Source organism: Trichoplax adhaerens, genomic scaffold, assembly GCF_000150275.1.
Source record: "Trichoplax adhaerens TRIADscaffold_5 genomic scaffold, whole genome shotgun sequence".
Lineage (NCBI taxonomy): Eukaryota > Metazoa > Placozoa > Uniplacotomia > Trichoplacea > Trichoplacidae > Trichoplax > Trichoplax adhaerens.
In genome coordinates, this window is record NW_002060947.1 from 5,623,050 (window position 1) to 5,638,444 (window position 15,395).

At 32.9% G+C, this 15,395-nt stretch overlaps 2 protein-coding genes across 2 annotated transcripts; one reads left to right on the forward strand and one right to left on the reverse strand.

Annotated features, from left to right (window-relative positions):
• Nucleotides 1-1,899: 1,899 nt before the first annotated feature.
• On the forward strand, nucleotides 1,900-2,980 carry TRIADDRAFT_56663 (uncharacterized protein; the record flags this gene model as incomplete). The annotated part of the gene is made up of 2 exons (XM_002112502.1): nucleotides 1,900-2,712; nucleotides 2,885-2,980. The coding sequence occupies 2 exons, from the start codon at nucleotides 1,900-1,902 to the stop codon at nucleotides 2,978-2,980; spliced, it is 909 nt and encodes a 302-aa protein (XP_002112538.1).
• Nucleotides 2,981-11,991: 9,011 nt separating this feature from the next.
• Nucleotides 11,992-12,366, reverse strand: TRIADDRAFT_56664 (uncharacterized protein; the record flags this gene model as incomplete). Its single annotated transcript, XM_002112949.1, has 2 exons — nucleotides 11,992-12,198; nucleotides 12,268-12,366. The coding sequence occupies 2 exons, from the start codon at nucleotides 12,364-12,366 to the stop codon at nucleotides 11,992-11,994; spliced, it is 306 nt and encodes a 101-aa protein (XP_002112985.1).
• Between the last annotated feature and the right edge of the window lie 3,029 nt (nucleotides 12,367-15,395).

Consider the following 15,395-nt stretch of genomic DNA (forward strand, 5'->3'; position numbering starts at 1 on the left):
CGTAGCCTCTGCCTGAGCATCTTTAAACTCACGATAATAAAACTCAAATATCCCTAAAATAGACTCTAAATATCATGAATAGCTATCCCAGTTTTGTATTCTTATTTCATTGATTTATTTCTCTAAAAGAGAGTGAAACTCAAAACTTTCCTGTAAAATATTTTTTCTTTCATCTTGACTTAGTAATAGATCTGAATTATAATTTTGCGTATTACGGCTATTCAGAATTGTCATTGTATTTACTGCTTAGATCTGACTTGTATTTAAACAATCAATCTACGTAGTCTACAATGGGTAACTGAAATATCAGACACATCAGAGAAATTTAAATTTAAGATCGATATTTCTCTGTCGATCTTTAAAATATTAAAGTTTAATTAAAATAGAATAGCAGAGTCGATTTAGTAGAGTACAATATTTTATATCATAGTTTTAGTGACAGTTGTTAAGATAATCTTTCATAGATAGTCACCGTAGAATAGCTATGACTTACTACTTTATGGTTGTATGTAAATGAACTTTAGATTATAAAGACACATAAGTAATGTAAAAATAACTGACCTTGATGTTGTTTTAGTTTTAGATTGTATTATTTTAGGCTATTATAAATTTTGATGCCGAGATAAAATTCGGATATCGTCATTATCATAAACTTCGATAAGTTTATTAAAGTTTAACGTTCTCATGGAATAATGCTATGCTTCTGAAATGAAACGAATATATGATACAAGACAATGATTACTGTTGCAAAATGGCATAGTAACAGAATGTAAACTTGAGGATTGTAGATGCGAATACAAGAGTATAAGTCTTTCTGTACTGGTCAAAAACATCGACTGGCATGAAATAATGATACTTGTATCCGTAGGGACTATCTATTTTAACCTCTCTGCTTGCATCTTATTGGCTATTAGTAGCTATGAAAAGTAGTTTATTTTTATCCAGAAGCATAAATTTGAGAAAAAAACCATCGTTGCTCGATATTTAAATCGACTAAACGAGTTATACACTTATGAGGACATACGAATGGGAAGAGAATATTTATAAATTAAATTACGCAGACTAAGCAGGGAGGATTCATCTCTCGGCGATTCCTGTAAATGCAATTAAATTATAGAATATAGTATAATTAAACTAGATATGATAGTGATCTGTCTTATATAAGTAGTCACACAAGATTGAATTATCATTCCTTGTTTACAATTGTTCAAGTACTACAAAATCAAATAACAAGTTAACAACATGCAAGATCATCCGTATCGCAACGTAGATATAATAGAATACCCTATTGCGAAAAGAAAACTACTCGAGTATGTATTGTAAAATATAATTACTGTATCAACTGTGAAATTATGATTGTTTACTCACATTTTGTTTATTGAAGTGAAATAATTGAGCAGACAATACTTTGAAAGGTTCATGAAAATATCCCAAAGTGATTAGATATGATGTTAATTGTATTTAAGAAAAAAATCAAAACAGATATCGAGATATATATATATAATAAAACGATTGAATCGTTCACGGATAATGAAAACTATGTAGACAGATTGCTCCGTCTCTGTTGTCGAAAGATAGTTTAGACCGGACGATAATTAATTAAAGAATTCAATTTAAAAGGAAAGTAGGACCCTGACTTTAGCGCTATTAATACAATAAATAGGATATATTCTATTTATTCTAAGGCTGCATAAGTCATAAATTTAACATATTTAGTAGTATATGAATGATTATTATCTTCAGTATCACCTTAATTTCACCCTTTCAAATTGAGGCTATGCTCGATTCTTTTCCGAATTTTTGATTAACGGCGATAACGAGTAGAAAGCAATACCTGGAAATTTTAACAGAATACACAACTTTTGGTTCCGTCCTATTCAAAATAAAACTCAAGTAGCCATGGCCAAGACGTTTACTCACAACATTTCTAACAGTAATGTAACAAATAACTTTGATAATATCATGTACGACTACGCAAGTTTAATCAGTGGTGCCGTATCGATCATAGGCTGTTCTCTTAATTTATTTCTATTATGCGTATTAATGAGTGATAAAAAGTTTCAGGCTATCTCGTATAAACTAATTCGAATCTCTGTCATCTCTGATATTTTATCAAGTCTTGCTATTGGTATTGGTTACCTCTTAGTCTCTTACGAATTTACTTATGATGGAGGCGTGATTCTTTGTAGGGTAGTTTTATTTTTTACATTTACCTCCAACGGTGTCTCTATGTTAAATTTATGCTTAATCGCTATCGATCGCTATTATGCTATCCTTAAACCTCTCTATCAAGGCTATCATAGACGACGCAAACACATTTTCTTTACTAGTCAAATTTTAGTTTGGATGATAGCAGCCGGTTATACTGGAGCAATAGTCCCTGCAATTAAAGTCTCTCACGAGGATCCAACGTTATGCGATTTACCTGATATTGCCACCGATAATACTATTCCTATTCGAATGATTATCATTGTCACTCTGCAATATATTGTGCCCTGTACTAGTATTGCAATAATTTACTTCAAAATAGTATCACATCAAAGAAATTATGTACGACCAGGCGAAAATACATTTCAAAATATTGAAAATAATAAACGAAAAAAAAAATTTATTAATATGTTAATTGCTATTACTTTATGCTATATCCTTATAACATGGCCGTTTAATGCTACTCTATTTGGCATGTCGATTGTGCGAAAGACAGCTATACAAGTACGCAAGGAAAATTTCCCTTTTTTCTTATTATTATTTTATTCGCTATCAGTTAGCATAAGTGTAGCTATTATTAATCCAATAGTTTACCTTAAATTTGATCGAAATATTAGAGAGAAATCGTTGAAAATTTTTAGACACTGATAATTTAAACTCTTTTTGTATGATTTAGGCAATTCTAATCTATTTCTATAAGATAAGATCATTCCGTCAGATCATTCACATTACTAAATTTCAATTTTATCAAGAATGTAATTTTCTGAGTTGAAATAAGTGCAAAATTTTGGTGGTAACCTGAACTAAAAATACTGTTAGTTAATATTCGGTCTCTCTCATTAAACCATAGCGGAACAAACTCCCTATCTAATTTGGTCACATGATAATCAGCAGGAGAAGCTATCGAAGATTGCGTTAACGTCTATTAAACTAAGCCTGTTACTATCAGTTAACATGTACGCTTACTCTGTTATTCTATAAAGAACTAGCTCCGAAGGGAGCTAGTTGTGCAACTTAATAACAATAATTGTGTATACTAAATTATAATTGCAATATTATAGTAGATGAACAACGGCTACTAGTGTTATTTTTAAAAGCTAGCCAAGATGAGACTCGATTTTCATTCCATTGAGCTTTTAATGAAAATGAATTTATTCTGATGTGTAAGATTAATATTATCCAATTAATGTAAATTATAATTTCATTCTATGTTTTACCTATTCAAGCTAATTTTTTAACATATATTGCAAGTTCGAAATCTTGAAAAATTGAATGGCTATGATAACATGATATGAAGAGATTTAGATAACCCAATTTCATGCGTTAATAATAGTGAAAGACTTCGAATCTCGTAATAAGAAAGCTACCAAAATGATCTGACTAGAAATTGCAGAAAACGATCTTAGTATAATATTAGTTAAAGTAAATAGTGATCATTACATCAAATTTGGTAAATCAGTGAGATATGACATAATTAATAATTTTTTTCCATGGATTGATCATTATAAATAGACAAATTGATACAATATTTTATATATCATGGTAACTGTCAAAATCTTTATTTATTTGTTAATATAATTACTATTAACTATTCAAGGAATATCTTATTCTTTTAACGCTAATACAGTTGTATCTACCTGTTCATTAAGAGCGCAGTTAATAGGTATCTTAAAATAATGTTATGTAAATAAGCTATCGTAATAATTTAATCATCTGTACGCATTAAAAACTGTTTTTTACTAGATTGATTTACTATTATTACAACTAAATGTTGGATATTTTCTCGCACGATTGGCCTAAAATGGGGTATTTTATATCTTTTCTCATAGTAAAATAAAGATCTTTAAGCTTACTTAGTACACCTGAATATCGCTTGATTCCACCTTGTCAGTCTGTGTAGTCCTGATATTCAAAATTTAATCAATGTCGGAATATATGTGCATATTAGACATTGGCGATATTTGAGATCGAAATCAATATCTTAACGTACTATAGTACAGAAAATTAATCATTGGCTAGGAAAATAATATAATAACAATTTTAATATGATATTTATTGGAAAATTCAAGTTCTCGCACGTGTTTGTATGACCATACTTTATGTAAAGTTAATATTCGTTAGTGTATCTTATTTTTGATCTTAGTAAAGTATAAATCAATATTAAATTTTCCATTATTTATTTAGAATCGATTTATTCAAAGCCAAAAGCTAATACTTTTATTATAAAGTGAGTTACCGGATTTACCAACTGATGTCTACAGAATAGTAACAATTTACATGATATAGCATCACTTTCTAAATTCGCTGCTCTACTAACAACTGAAATTATAAATGATCGTGTTCGAAATTTAAATAATCTAGAAGTAATTCTACTTGATGGAATGCCATAATTTTTCTAAGATGGAATCTCTTAGATCTTAGATTATGCGAAATATGATCAAGATTTCAGACAATGCTGTAATTATTCATTCTAGTATATATTACATATTTTCTTGCTAACAAATTGGGAATTATAGAACTTTGATTGAAACGTAATAAGAGAGACAATCTGCCGTAATTGAGCATAATATCTATTATGATAATTTTATAGTCTTAGATATTAGAATAAACCTTTCAAAATATCTGTTACAAAATAATTATGTGTTTCCAATTAATTATAAATAAAACTTTAATGCAACGGGCATAACGGGTAAAAAACAGACAGCTGCCTTGCTTTGTATCGATAAAAGTATACATCATGTCAAACTATTACTGCTATATTTGAAATTCTCTGTAATATCCTTTAATAACTATTTGAGTTGAGCTTATAATAGATCTGACAAGTTGTCTTCATTAAATTACAGGCTCTTAATTGACTTTTACGATACACGTTAGGAACTTTTTTATAGCATATAGTCTCTGCTTGAACATCGTTTAAATTAACGATAATAAAACTCAAAAATTCCCAAAATGGGTTCTAAGAAATATTGAATAGTTCCAGTTTTATTTATTTATTCGTTCATTTATTCTCTGAAAGAAATGAAACTCAAAACTTTCCTGAGAAATAATTTTCTTTCATATTAATTTAATAATAGATCTAAATTATAATTTTTCTATTATTTCTATTCAAATTGCCATTACAATTATTGCTTTTATCTGGCTTACGTTTAAACAATCAATCTACCTAATCTAGAATGGGTAACAGAAATATGAGACACATCAGAAAAAATCAAAATTTAAGATCGATATTTCTCTGTTGATCTTTAAAATATTAATCTTTAATTAAAATAGAGTAGCAGAGCCAGCTTAGTGGAGAATATTTTATATCATAGTTTTAGTCTCAATTGTTAACATAATCTTTTATAGATATTACCGTAGAATAACTATAATTGATTGTTTTACGGTTCCATGTAAAAGAATTTTTGATTACAAGGACAATAAGTATTGTAAAAACTACTGACCACAGTGCTATTTTACTTTGAGATATATTATTTTATGCGCCTTAATTTTTAATGCTGAGTCATTAAAGTAAACTTTAATAAATACTACGCGACAACCGTTTATTTTATAGTTTATGAATTATAAAAATTTAAGATCAACTTTTTATTTTATCTACAAATGAACTCTGCTATGATATCAGAGTTAAGATGTATTATATCAAATTAATTTCTGTAAGAATTCATTTATTAACCCTTTTTCAATCAAGATTTGAAGAATATTCATAAACTTTATTCTAACAAAGACAATAGCAGTTAAGATTATCCATGGGTAACGATGTTTGATTAGAGTCTCATTTAATTAAAGAAATACGCTATATCACTTAGATAGATGTAGCTTCGAAATAGTTTATATTTTGTAACTCTTTTACATAAACTGAAAGGCATTTTATTATAAAACATAACACAGTTTACGCCTAAAGCTTTATGATGCCAGCCAGAATCAAGTTTCTTTAATAATTTTAAAAATTATTGACAAAGTTCAATAGAAACTTCTATATGTTCTCATCTGATTATGATTATTATAGACGCAAATAAACTGAAATACAGATAATCTTTGATATCATCTGGAAGAGATATAGTCCATCATCTAATCTCGATTTGAAATAACGAATTTATTTGAAATTCTATAAGTTACCTGGCTCAAATATGGTTTAGGTTGCGTTTATATTTATGAAAACGGTATATATAATTGCTACAAACCAATTTCGTGACAAAGATAACGTACAACAAATCTGTAAATTGCTATAGTCTCCGGAATTCAGTATTCCTTAACTACCTCACAAGAATTTAGACGCCTTTGCTTCTACGTTAAAACAATTATAACACTCTTCTTTTATTCAACTATCTGCCGAGCTTAAATACCCTTCGGCAGCAGCTATCATGTATGAGTCATAACAGTTCACGAAATTTAGCTGATATGGGATAGCTGAATTAATGCAGACATATTCATAATTTTGGACTTTTACTGAACGATTCTAGATAATTAGACTACAGTATGTCCACACACGGAATTATTTATAGTATCATCTATAATTGAATATCTTCAGGATATTCATCGCAAGCGTTACAAGACATATCACCATCATCAATTAATATTAGTTACCTTATGAGAACTCTTACTACAATACAGCATAATTTACTGTAACAAAATAATAACTACTGCAGTTCTTACAGTAAGTCATTATTAGTTATCTCCATATATAAATGTTAAAAACTAAATTTAGTCATTTACTCTTCAAGGTGGTTCGTACCGTGACAATAATGCATCACAAAAGCGATGTATTCGTTATACAATTATACAGATATAATAAATGTGTCACATAATAACTATCTTAGTCAAATGGTATTTTCTAAAGTGGCTTTTATTACAAGGTTTTAGGAATAGTAGAGCAATAACTAATTACTGCAAGAACCTAGTCTAAAATCTAAAGTATTCCGAGCTCAAAGTGAAGTGAAGTCTCTTCCCCCTTTATATTTCTTAACTTTGTTAATGTATAGTTGGATAAAATCAGTGGAAACGCGCCCAGGAACTTGGATTACTCTTATCATGTTTATCTTCATATTAAAGTATTCCCATTTTGATATGGAATGTCTGCTATACATTTAACTATCTTATCATACTCAGTAAGAACTCCGAGGCGTGAGTGGAGTTGAAATAGAGCACTTCATTAGCCCTTTAATTTTATTTCTTGAGTAGTATTTCTGGATGCGGAATTGGATTTTATACATCTACAGTATATAATTTAACACTCCAGTAGCTAACGGAGGTAAAACTAAAGAATGTTCTAGCCGTAAGTTCTGAAAAAAGGATCAGTTGCTAGCGCTGTGCTCGTTTCAACTTTGAAGTTATTATATAATTGACCACATACTAAAAATACTCATCTAGATTAACCACAGTGCTATTGTAGTAATTAATAATCGCTATAAGACACATTTATTAGGCTACCGGTAAGATATTGCTGTAATGGTTCATAGGCAAGGAGTACTTCACCCTTTCATTTCATTTATTGACTGGTATTTTAGATTTAAAATTGGATTTTTTTATCAAATGTATGTTGATCTGTACAAGCATTGATTCCGTCAAGACTATCATTATATTTACCAGTATAAACCACTTATACCTAGTAATTTTTTATACATCGATATAATTTAATATTCCGGTAGCTAACGGAAACTAAACTAAAGAATATTCTAGCCTAGAGTAAGACGCGATGGACATGAGTTATATGAAATGTTAATTCCATTGCAGTATCATAGTAGTGATTATCATGCATATCTTTAACATTTGCAATTACAGGAAGTAAGAATTATTCTACTATTTATAAGACTATGATTGTCTGTCTTATTCAATAGCCCACCTATGTATGTTAGTCTCTATGCTCCAAGTAAAATTATAATTGAACGTATTCTTATATAAAATAATAAGCTGAAGAATTTTTTGTAGCAACGAACAGGAACTTGCATCTTACAGTACTGTACATTCATTCAGCAACGATAATATGATTGGCTAAAGCACTAATGAGTAAATATTTATTTATTTGCTTCTTCAAGTTGTATTACTTAATTTTTCGTCCTTTAGCTTCATCATAATTATTATTGTTACCGTTATTTTGTGAGTAAACATTCTTGCATAGTTACGGTAGACAAATCCTGTCAATAGTCAATGTAATGATGACTACAATCTATCAATAGAATAAAATTTCATCCAGTTTATCCTATCTTATGGCTATTATTTTGTTTTCCCATCGGTTCATTTTAACACCCAATTTTGGAGTAATATTTCCCTTATAGGTCTGTGCTAAGCCAATATGAATGTATAGAATTAAAATGGCCCTATATTTTCTAGCGGTTATAGCTCAAATCCAGTTTTGGATGGGAATACTTTAGCCAGCCAATATTCTATAGCTATTATTATTACGTAGATAAAATCGTATATTATATCCTATGTACGAGAGTCAAAATTAAGCGCGACTGTAATAGCACTTATTTTAATATGGGATGATTATTTTTTAGAATAAGTGATTTAAAAAGTTGCCTAACTATGCAATTTATAAGAGTATGCAATGGCTAATGTAATATGAAGAAGGTCTAAAATAAAGTTAGTTATTAAGCAGCTCTAAACTAAACCTAATATACCAGCGTATGAAGGAAATTTCATAGTTATCTTTTTTTACTTTGGCGAAATGCCTTGATAAACCCTATGTAAACTTCATAATAGGCTTGAATTATTTCTAATTATGCATGCAGAAATTATACAGTAGAGATCATCAAGTATACTCTGGGGAATTCTACCGATACGATGTCATAGCACTAATGATAATGTTAATAAAGTCTTTTTGCGATGTCCATATCCTTTGCCGGGCAAGGTAAAAATGGACGACTGCATAGTGACAGAGTCTGTTTTAAATTAATTGTACGATAGGATCTTGACGAACTTTTCCAAATTTTACTTGCCTAGTAATCAACAACCTATGGCATATTTGAATATCATGAATGGCTTATTGTCCTAATAAACAAAAGTCGAGTATTTACTCTATTTATTTATTAGCCTAAGTATAGCCATTGATCATCATTGGTTAGAATTGAATGAATCTTGAATGCATTGGCAAGGATATTATTCTAGGCAATGAGTCATTCAATCTTTTCAACTTGTTCAACGTAAGTAGAATTACCACTCAACGATAGGCTACGACAGTGGGGTATGTTTAGGATTTCGTCAGCAAGGAAATGGAGAATTGGAACTATTTTAAAATCGGTGACTTTTCCAATGCTTTGAACGAATAGCTAATGAATAGAAAGCAACTTTTACCAGTAGTAGCGTCATGATTTCAATAACGGAAAAGAAAGGATAGCTTGCGGAAGTAAACATGATCATCAAAATACGGTAGAATTGGAGTTCACATTAGTGTGGTAAATAAGCGTATTTTCCAAAGGAACATCAAGCAGTGCTCGTCGACTAAAGATGCATCAATATTGCAATTTAAAATGGACAAATATAGCGATGGTGATTGAATCTATCCTAATCAATTTTTTTAATCCTGGCAATGTTTCCACATACGCCAATAGGGGTGGATACGTTGAACAGTTATAATCATTATCAAAGCGATGCCGAGATAGCGGCTTTACTATTTCGAGCTCTGATATGCAATGTATCCTTCATAGTATGAATAGATGAATTCATCATTTTGTAGATGTAGAAGGACCGAACTATGCGCTTGGGATTTACATCATTAACATCATTATTCAGGTCAGGGAAAAAGTCTGTGAAGGCCATCAATTGCTAATTAGGATAGAAAGCCGAATTATCTCTTGAGATTGGGTAATTGACCTCATTATCCACCTCCGGAAGGAAGTACGAAAAAATAAAAGATTTCATTTGCAAATTAATATTTTTTATAAGTGTGATAGAAGTCAATTATTCGCTTGAGTACAGATTGCATCACTAGCACGTTTAGATCAAGGAGGGATAACCGTGAACGAAGACTATGATCGTGCAATAGCTAAACTATTCGCTTAAGTTTTCATCATTAGCACATTCAGATCAAGGAGGGACTACCGTGAATAAAGGCCATGATCTGTAAATTATTCTATTGTTGTTGCAATCATCTCAACTTGGCACGTTTCTCAGCTAATTCTATTCGTACGTTAAGTCAAGTTGACTGAGCTATTTTATAAAGTAAAGTAACTAAGAACGCTTGTAAATATTGCAACCCTCGAAAAAGTTATTTCATAAATTAACGATCCACTTCTAAGTCAATTTGTAAAATTAGCAATGATTTGATGACTTTATAAAGTACAGTAGTTCATTACGTTCCGATTCTTGGTTCGGTAAACTTGACCTGGCATATGATACGTATGTTCTTAATATCCATGGTAATACCTAATTGGAAATTCTGCTATAGCACTGCTAGAGTTATGACATATCCTTTAGGGTTGCAGTCCTGTACTTTCTGACTTTAATTCAGGCAGATCGAAATTGTTTTCTGCTCGAACACATTTATTAAAAATTTCACGTACTGTGCAGCAGTAGAATGTAAAAAGCCTATTTCATAATTTTCCATCGAATCCAGTTTTCTGCTAGTTGCATGGTAAGCTCCGACGCTTAACCCAGTGCATCTTCCCTCCAACGTCTAGTCGACGATACTACGTCGTTTCCAGGCTAGAATCTTGCATCATTTTTTAAATGCGTAGTGCTGATTAATTGTAATTAAAGCTCTTATTTCTACAATATTATCCAGTGTAATTCTTCGCAGATGCGATGAACTTGTTGGCGTGAAGACTCGACATGCCGTAAATTCGCGCTATCACTAAGCTGAGCATTTACAAAACTATTCTCTACCTTACTTCATCCAATCGCAAGAGAAAATAATCTTGCATCTACAACTTTCCTTGGCCATTTCATTTGCTCTATTCCTGTTGCTCATTTCTCCCTCACCCATGTAGAACTACAACTATAGTCCTACCTTGCCACCCCATTATACCATTCAATTCATCGATCGAATTAGTGAATAGCTCCTTCTAATAGACTGCATGACGAGTCAAGAAATGGCCTTTCATTTCATGACTTGTCCTTGTCATTCTACCATTCGATTCATCGATCGAGTTGGTGACCAGCATCCTCTATTAGACTGTACCTCATCCAAGTCCTTGACTGCAAATATAGGAAGAAATGGCCTCTCATTTCCTAATTCGCCATCTCATTATACAGTACCATTCAATTCATCGATCGAGATGAATAGTTTCCTCGAATCAAATCCAATAAAGAGACCAACGATAGTTCCATTTGGCATCATAGAGTTATGGATAGTACCTAAAACAAATCCAGTCAGAAACGACCTTTGATTCATGACTTGCCTTCCCATTATACACGTACCATTCCATTCATCGATCAAGGTGGTGAATAACTTTGTAAAAAAACTGTAGATCATTTGAATTCCTTCCATGTCGATCTAGCTAGAAATGGCCTATCATTTCAAGTTTTATATTTTCATGCCAATTGGTAATGCACACCTCGCCATTGCCAAGCTGGCTGCAACAAAATGAGACATCAAATCATCCTTTGAGCTGCATGATAATGCTGGTTGAAGATGACTTTTTCTAGTAGGATGCTCATTTTTCTCCATTTCTCAGCAAGGAAGGAAGCACTTCTATCTGTTTCTACTCGTCAATCCATGCAGAAATGGCCTTTCTAGGCAAATTTTCTCCTCTCCAAGCGATGCAGGATCGCAATAATCCATTTAGCCAGCCTCGGCTGGACCACACCGCAGTACAATAATGTATTGTGGAAATAGTGTGCGTTGATTGGCTAGAGTCCGCTTTGTCTTGGTTTGTTGATTGGTTGTGTATTGAATTGCTGACATGGTTCTATCCAATCGTCGTTATGATCTACGATCACGTGGCAAAAAGCCATTGTACCCCAACAGGGTTTGACTCGGCCAATCTTATTCAGTAGGAAGCCAAGACGGCCGGAATCAATCATGGCTGCAGGTTTGGGCTTGTGGCCATCGGATAGCTTCAAAATACGATTGAAAAATGGATTCTTGTTAATTATTGCATTACTTTATTCTACCTCAAGTCTTACTTTTGCCTTTAAATCGTCTTTAACCCAAGGTAAGATGGTATTTGAACGATAGACAAGGGTTGTTGATGCGCTTGTTTGCACTTGTTTGATGCCGACCATTTTGCTCCAGTTGTCGACACATGGTGTTTACTTGATCGCCAAGGCTAAGGCTTAACGCCATCTTTCCACTTGCAATGGCATTAAAATTGCATTGAAATCCTATTGGATTGCCTACAGCTTGTCGCTAAGGAATCCAATGGGGCATGAGCTGTATTGCTACAGCTTTGGGACGAGTTTTATCCCCATTGGCTTGGACTGCATGCTTGCCCAGACGGTGTATCTAGTTTTCCTTAGGTGGGCAACAAAACCCCAAAATGCCTAGGCAAACAATCTTCTCTCTCATGAATGTAAAGCCATGGATAGAGGAGAACTATTTCTTCTACTTGTATAGACAAGGAATAGACCTAGCTGAGGAGTTCACTTCCATAGGGAACCATTCCACTTTTGCTTTACATTGCGTTTACTTATTTTAGCTCGGATTGCATGATCGCTCTTTTATGCATGCAGTCGGTAAAGCTGCCTTTTTCTCCAGTCGGCTCTTTCAAATAAAATCACACTAGACGAATGATCTTTCCTCCTATCCACCAGAATAATCCTTCCGGTCCATTTCCTACCCTTACAGCAAAGCCATCTAATAAGAGAGGGAAGAGAAATTGAGTTGTTGCACTGGGTTGAATTGAAGCCATGGAAACTGGGAGCGCTGGTGCTTTATTATTGCGTTGTGGGGCTACGCAGTATGGAATCTTTTCCTTTTTTTCTCCCAAGTCGTCTAACCAAATAAAATGATGCTTAGGCAAAGCATCATCTTCCTAGCCACTACTTTAAATTGATTGGAAATGGCTATTTTACGTCCATTTCCTACTCTTGTGGCTAAGAGAGTGTCAATTAAAATCTTGAATAGTTGTGTTTTGACTGTGGATTGAGTTTTATCCATCTTCTAGACATAGACTGGATGCACTTCTTCAGCCATGATTCCACTGAGCCAGTTCTTCCCTTTTGACCTTTTAACCGGCTAACAAAATAAAATGATGGCTGGACAAACAATCCTCATGATTACTGATGATGATGATTGATTGTAGCCAATTTCCTGCACTTGTAGCTAAGTAGGTTTAATTCAATATAGAGTAGTTTATTTCCTGCCCTTTTATTGAGCAATGTGGAAGGTTCTATTGGCATCGATCATTTCATAAATAATCGACTGCTTTGCCTGTAGAACAAGAAACACCAGCCAAAAAATACGATCGCTGGTCAAGCATCCTTTCGATCATATTAGGGTAGTAAGGAAGTTCAATATGGAACATTGGAGTTTATTTTCTTCCAGTTGCAGTAAAATCGATCGTGTCCAACATCAACTCAATTGATCCTTTGCCCTGTATAGATTCCTCACTGCCCTAACATGGACTCTTGTCCATCGTAATATTTAATCTGTTCGTTGCTATTTTTCCCCTCTCCCCTGGACAAGAAAATAGACATTGGCGAAACGATCTTATTTGCCTAATAACTGTAGCATAATGATTGCTTTGAACGGACAGCGAACTACGTTCTACAATCTAAGGGTAGTTGTATGGGATACCTTGCCTCTTACATCCATTTTATCAATCAGACAAAGAGTAGTCGCAATTCTTTCTCCATTTTTTGAAATCCTATCCTATCCTATCACTGCGATTTTGAACCTTATTTACTCGATTACTTGTTGTTATCGATATCGTGACATGGATTCAAGGCAAAATATTTCTATCATCATTTACAAGTCAGTAGATTGATGAATTGGATGTCTGGCATTCACAAATCGCAAGTCTTTTTTCCATTCCCTTGGACTGTTGTTAGTACTGTATTGATGATGTCGCTCAAATAGTCCATTACTTCTCCTTGAAACAACAAGCAGAAAAATCGATCGCTCCACCTTGACAGACTACTTCCCAATGGTGGTAAAATAGACAGCCATGATTGACATGATACTGAAGATATCAATGAGGATAAATTCTTTCCTACCTTACGCCATCTTGCCAACACTGGCAAGATCTTATGAAGTAGTGGAAGAGAATTTTTTATCCCATGTACTGTATAGCCAGGTCTGAGCAGTAACCGGCTGCCTTGTGATGTCTTGCCATGTTTGGATATTATCACTAACGTGATTATCCCTGTGAATCAAAATACTCAGTAGATTCTGCTAATGAATCTGTCGATAAAATAGATTCTTATTATTGTTGATTATCCCTCTTTACAAATATTGAAATGCATGCTCAAGGAATAAGCTCATGATCGTCATCATCGATTGATTGTTAACAGTCCAAGTCTGGTTTTAACCCTTGATATCAAGTAAAACAACTTTCTCGTCTTGTCTTCAAATTGTTTCTTCCTGGATACGACGAATAGATAATTTGTTTGGATGATCAATGAATATGTTGGATTAGCTTGTCTATAGACTTATTAAGAAGTTGATTACAAGAATCTGCCTAATGATTGATTTTCCTTTTTTGAACAAATTTAGGACTTGAATGTCATGGTCGTGATCAAACCTGTTCTCGTCCCCTTTCGCCGAATATTCTACCTGTATCGAAGGTAAATCAATTTATCCAAAATTGGAATCAAGCTAGACAACCTATTTTCAAGTTATGTTAACGTCCATTAGTAATATCCAATGGTCATCACTTTACGCCATGACAGGCTGATTCATTAGCAGCCAATCCGTCATGGATTTCTCTTGCACAATCAAATGATATGTTATTAAGGACATGCAAGACTGTACAGTAAATCAATCCATCCTTCAATTCTACGGCAAATGATCACTTGAGGACTTGGTAGACAGACAGTTTATTCTTTTCAACTATAACAACTAGTCATGGACTCCATACTAGGGCAAAAAATGCTTACCTTTGCAATTACTCTTGAGACCATTTTACTCCAAGATGCATGAATACACAATCATCGTCCTTTCCTTTATTCTGATCTTAATGAGCCATCCTTCTAGAAATGAATTCCTTCAAGATTGACCGATGCCTAATAATATTGTCTAGTACAACATGATGGCGATTGATTACTGTACATACAGTGTAGAATTGTGGATTAATTAAGAAGATAAATAACAC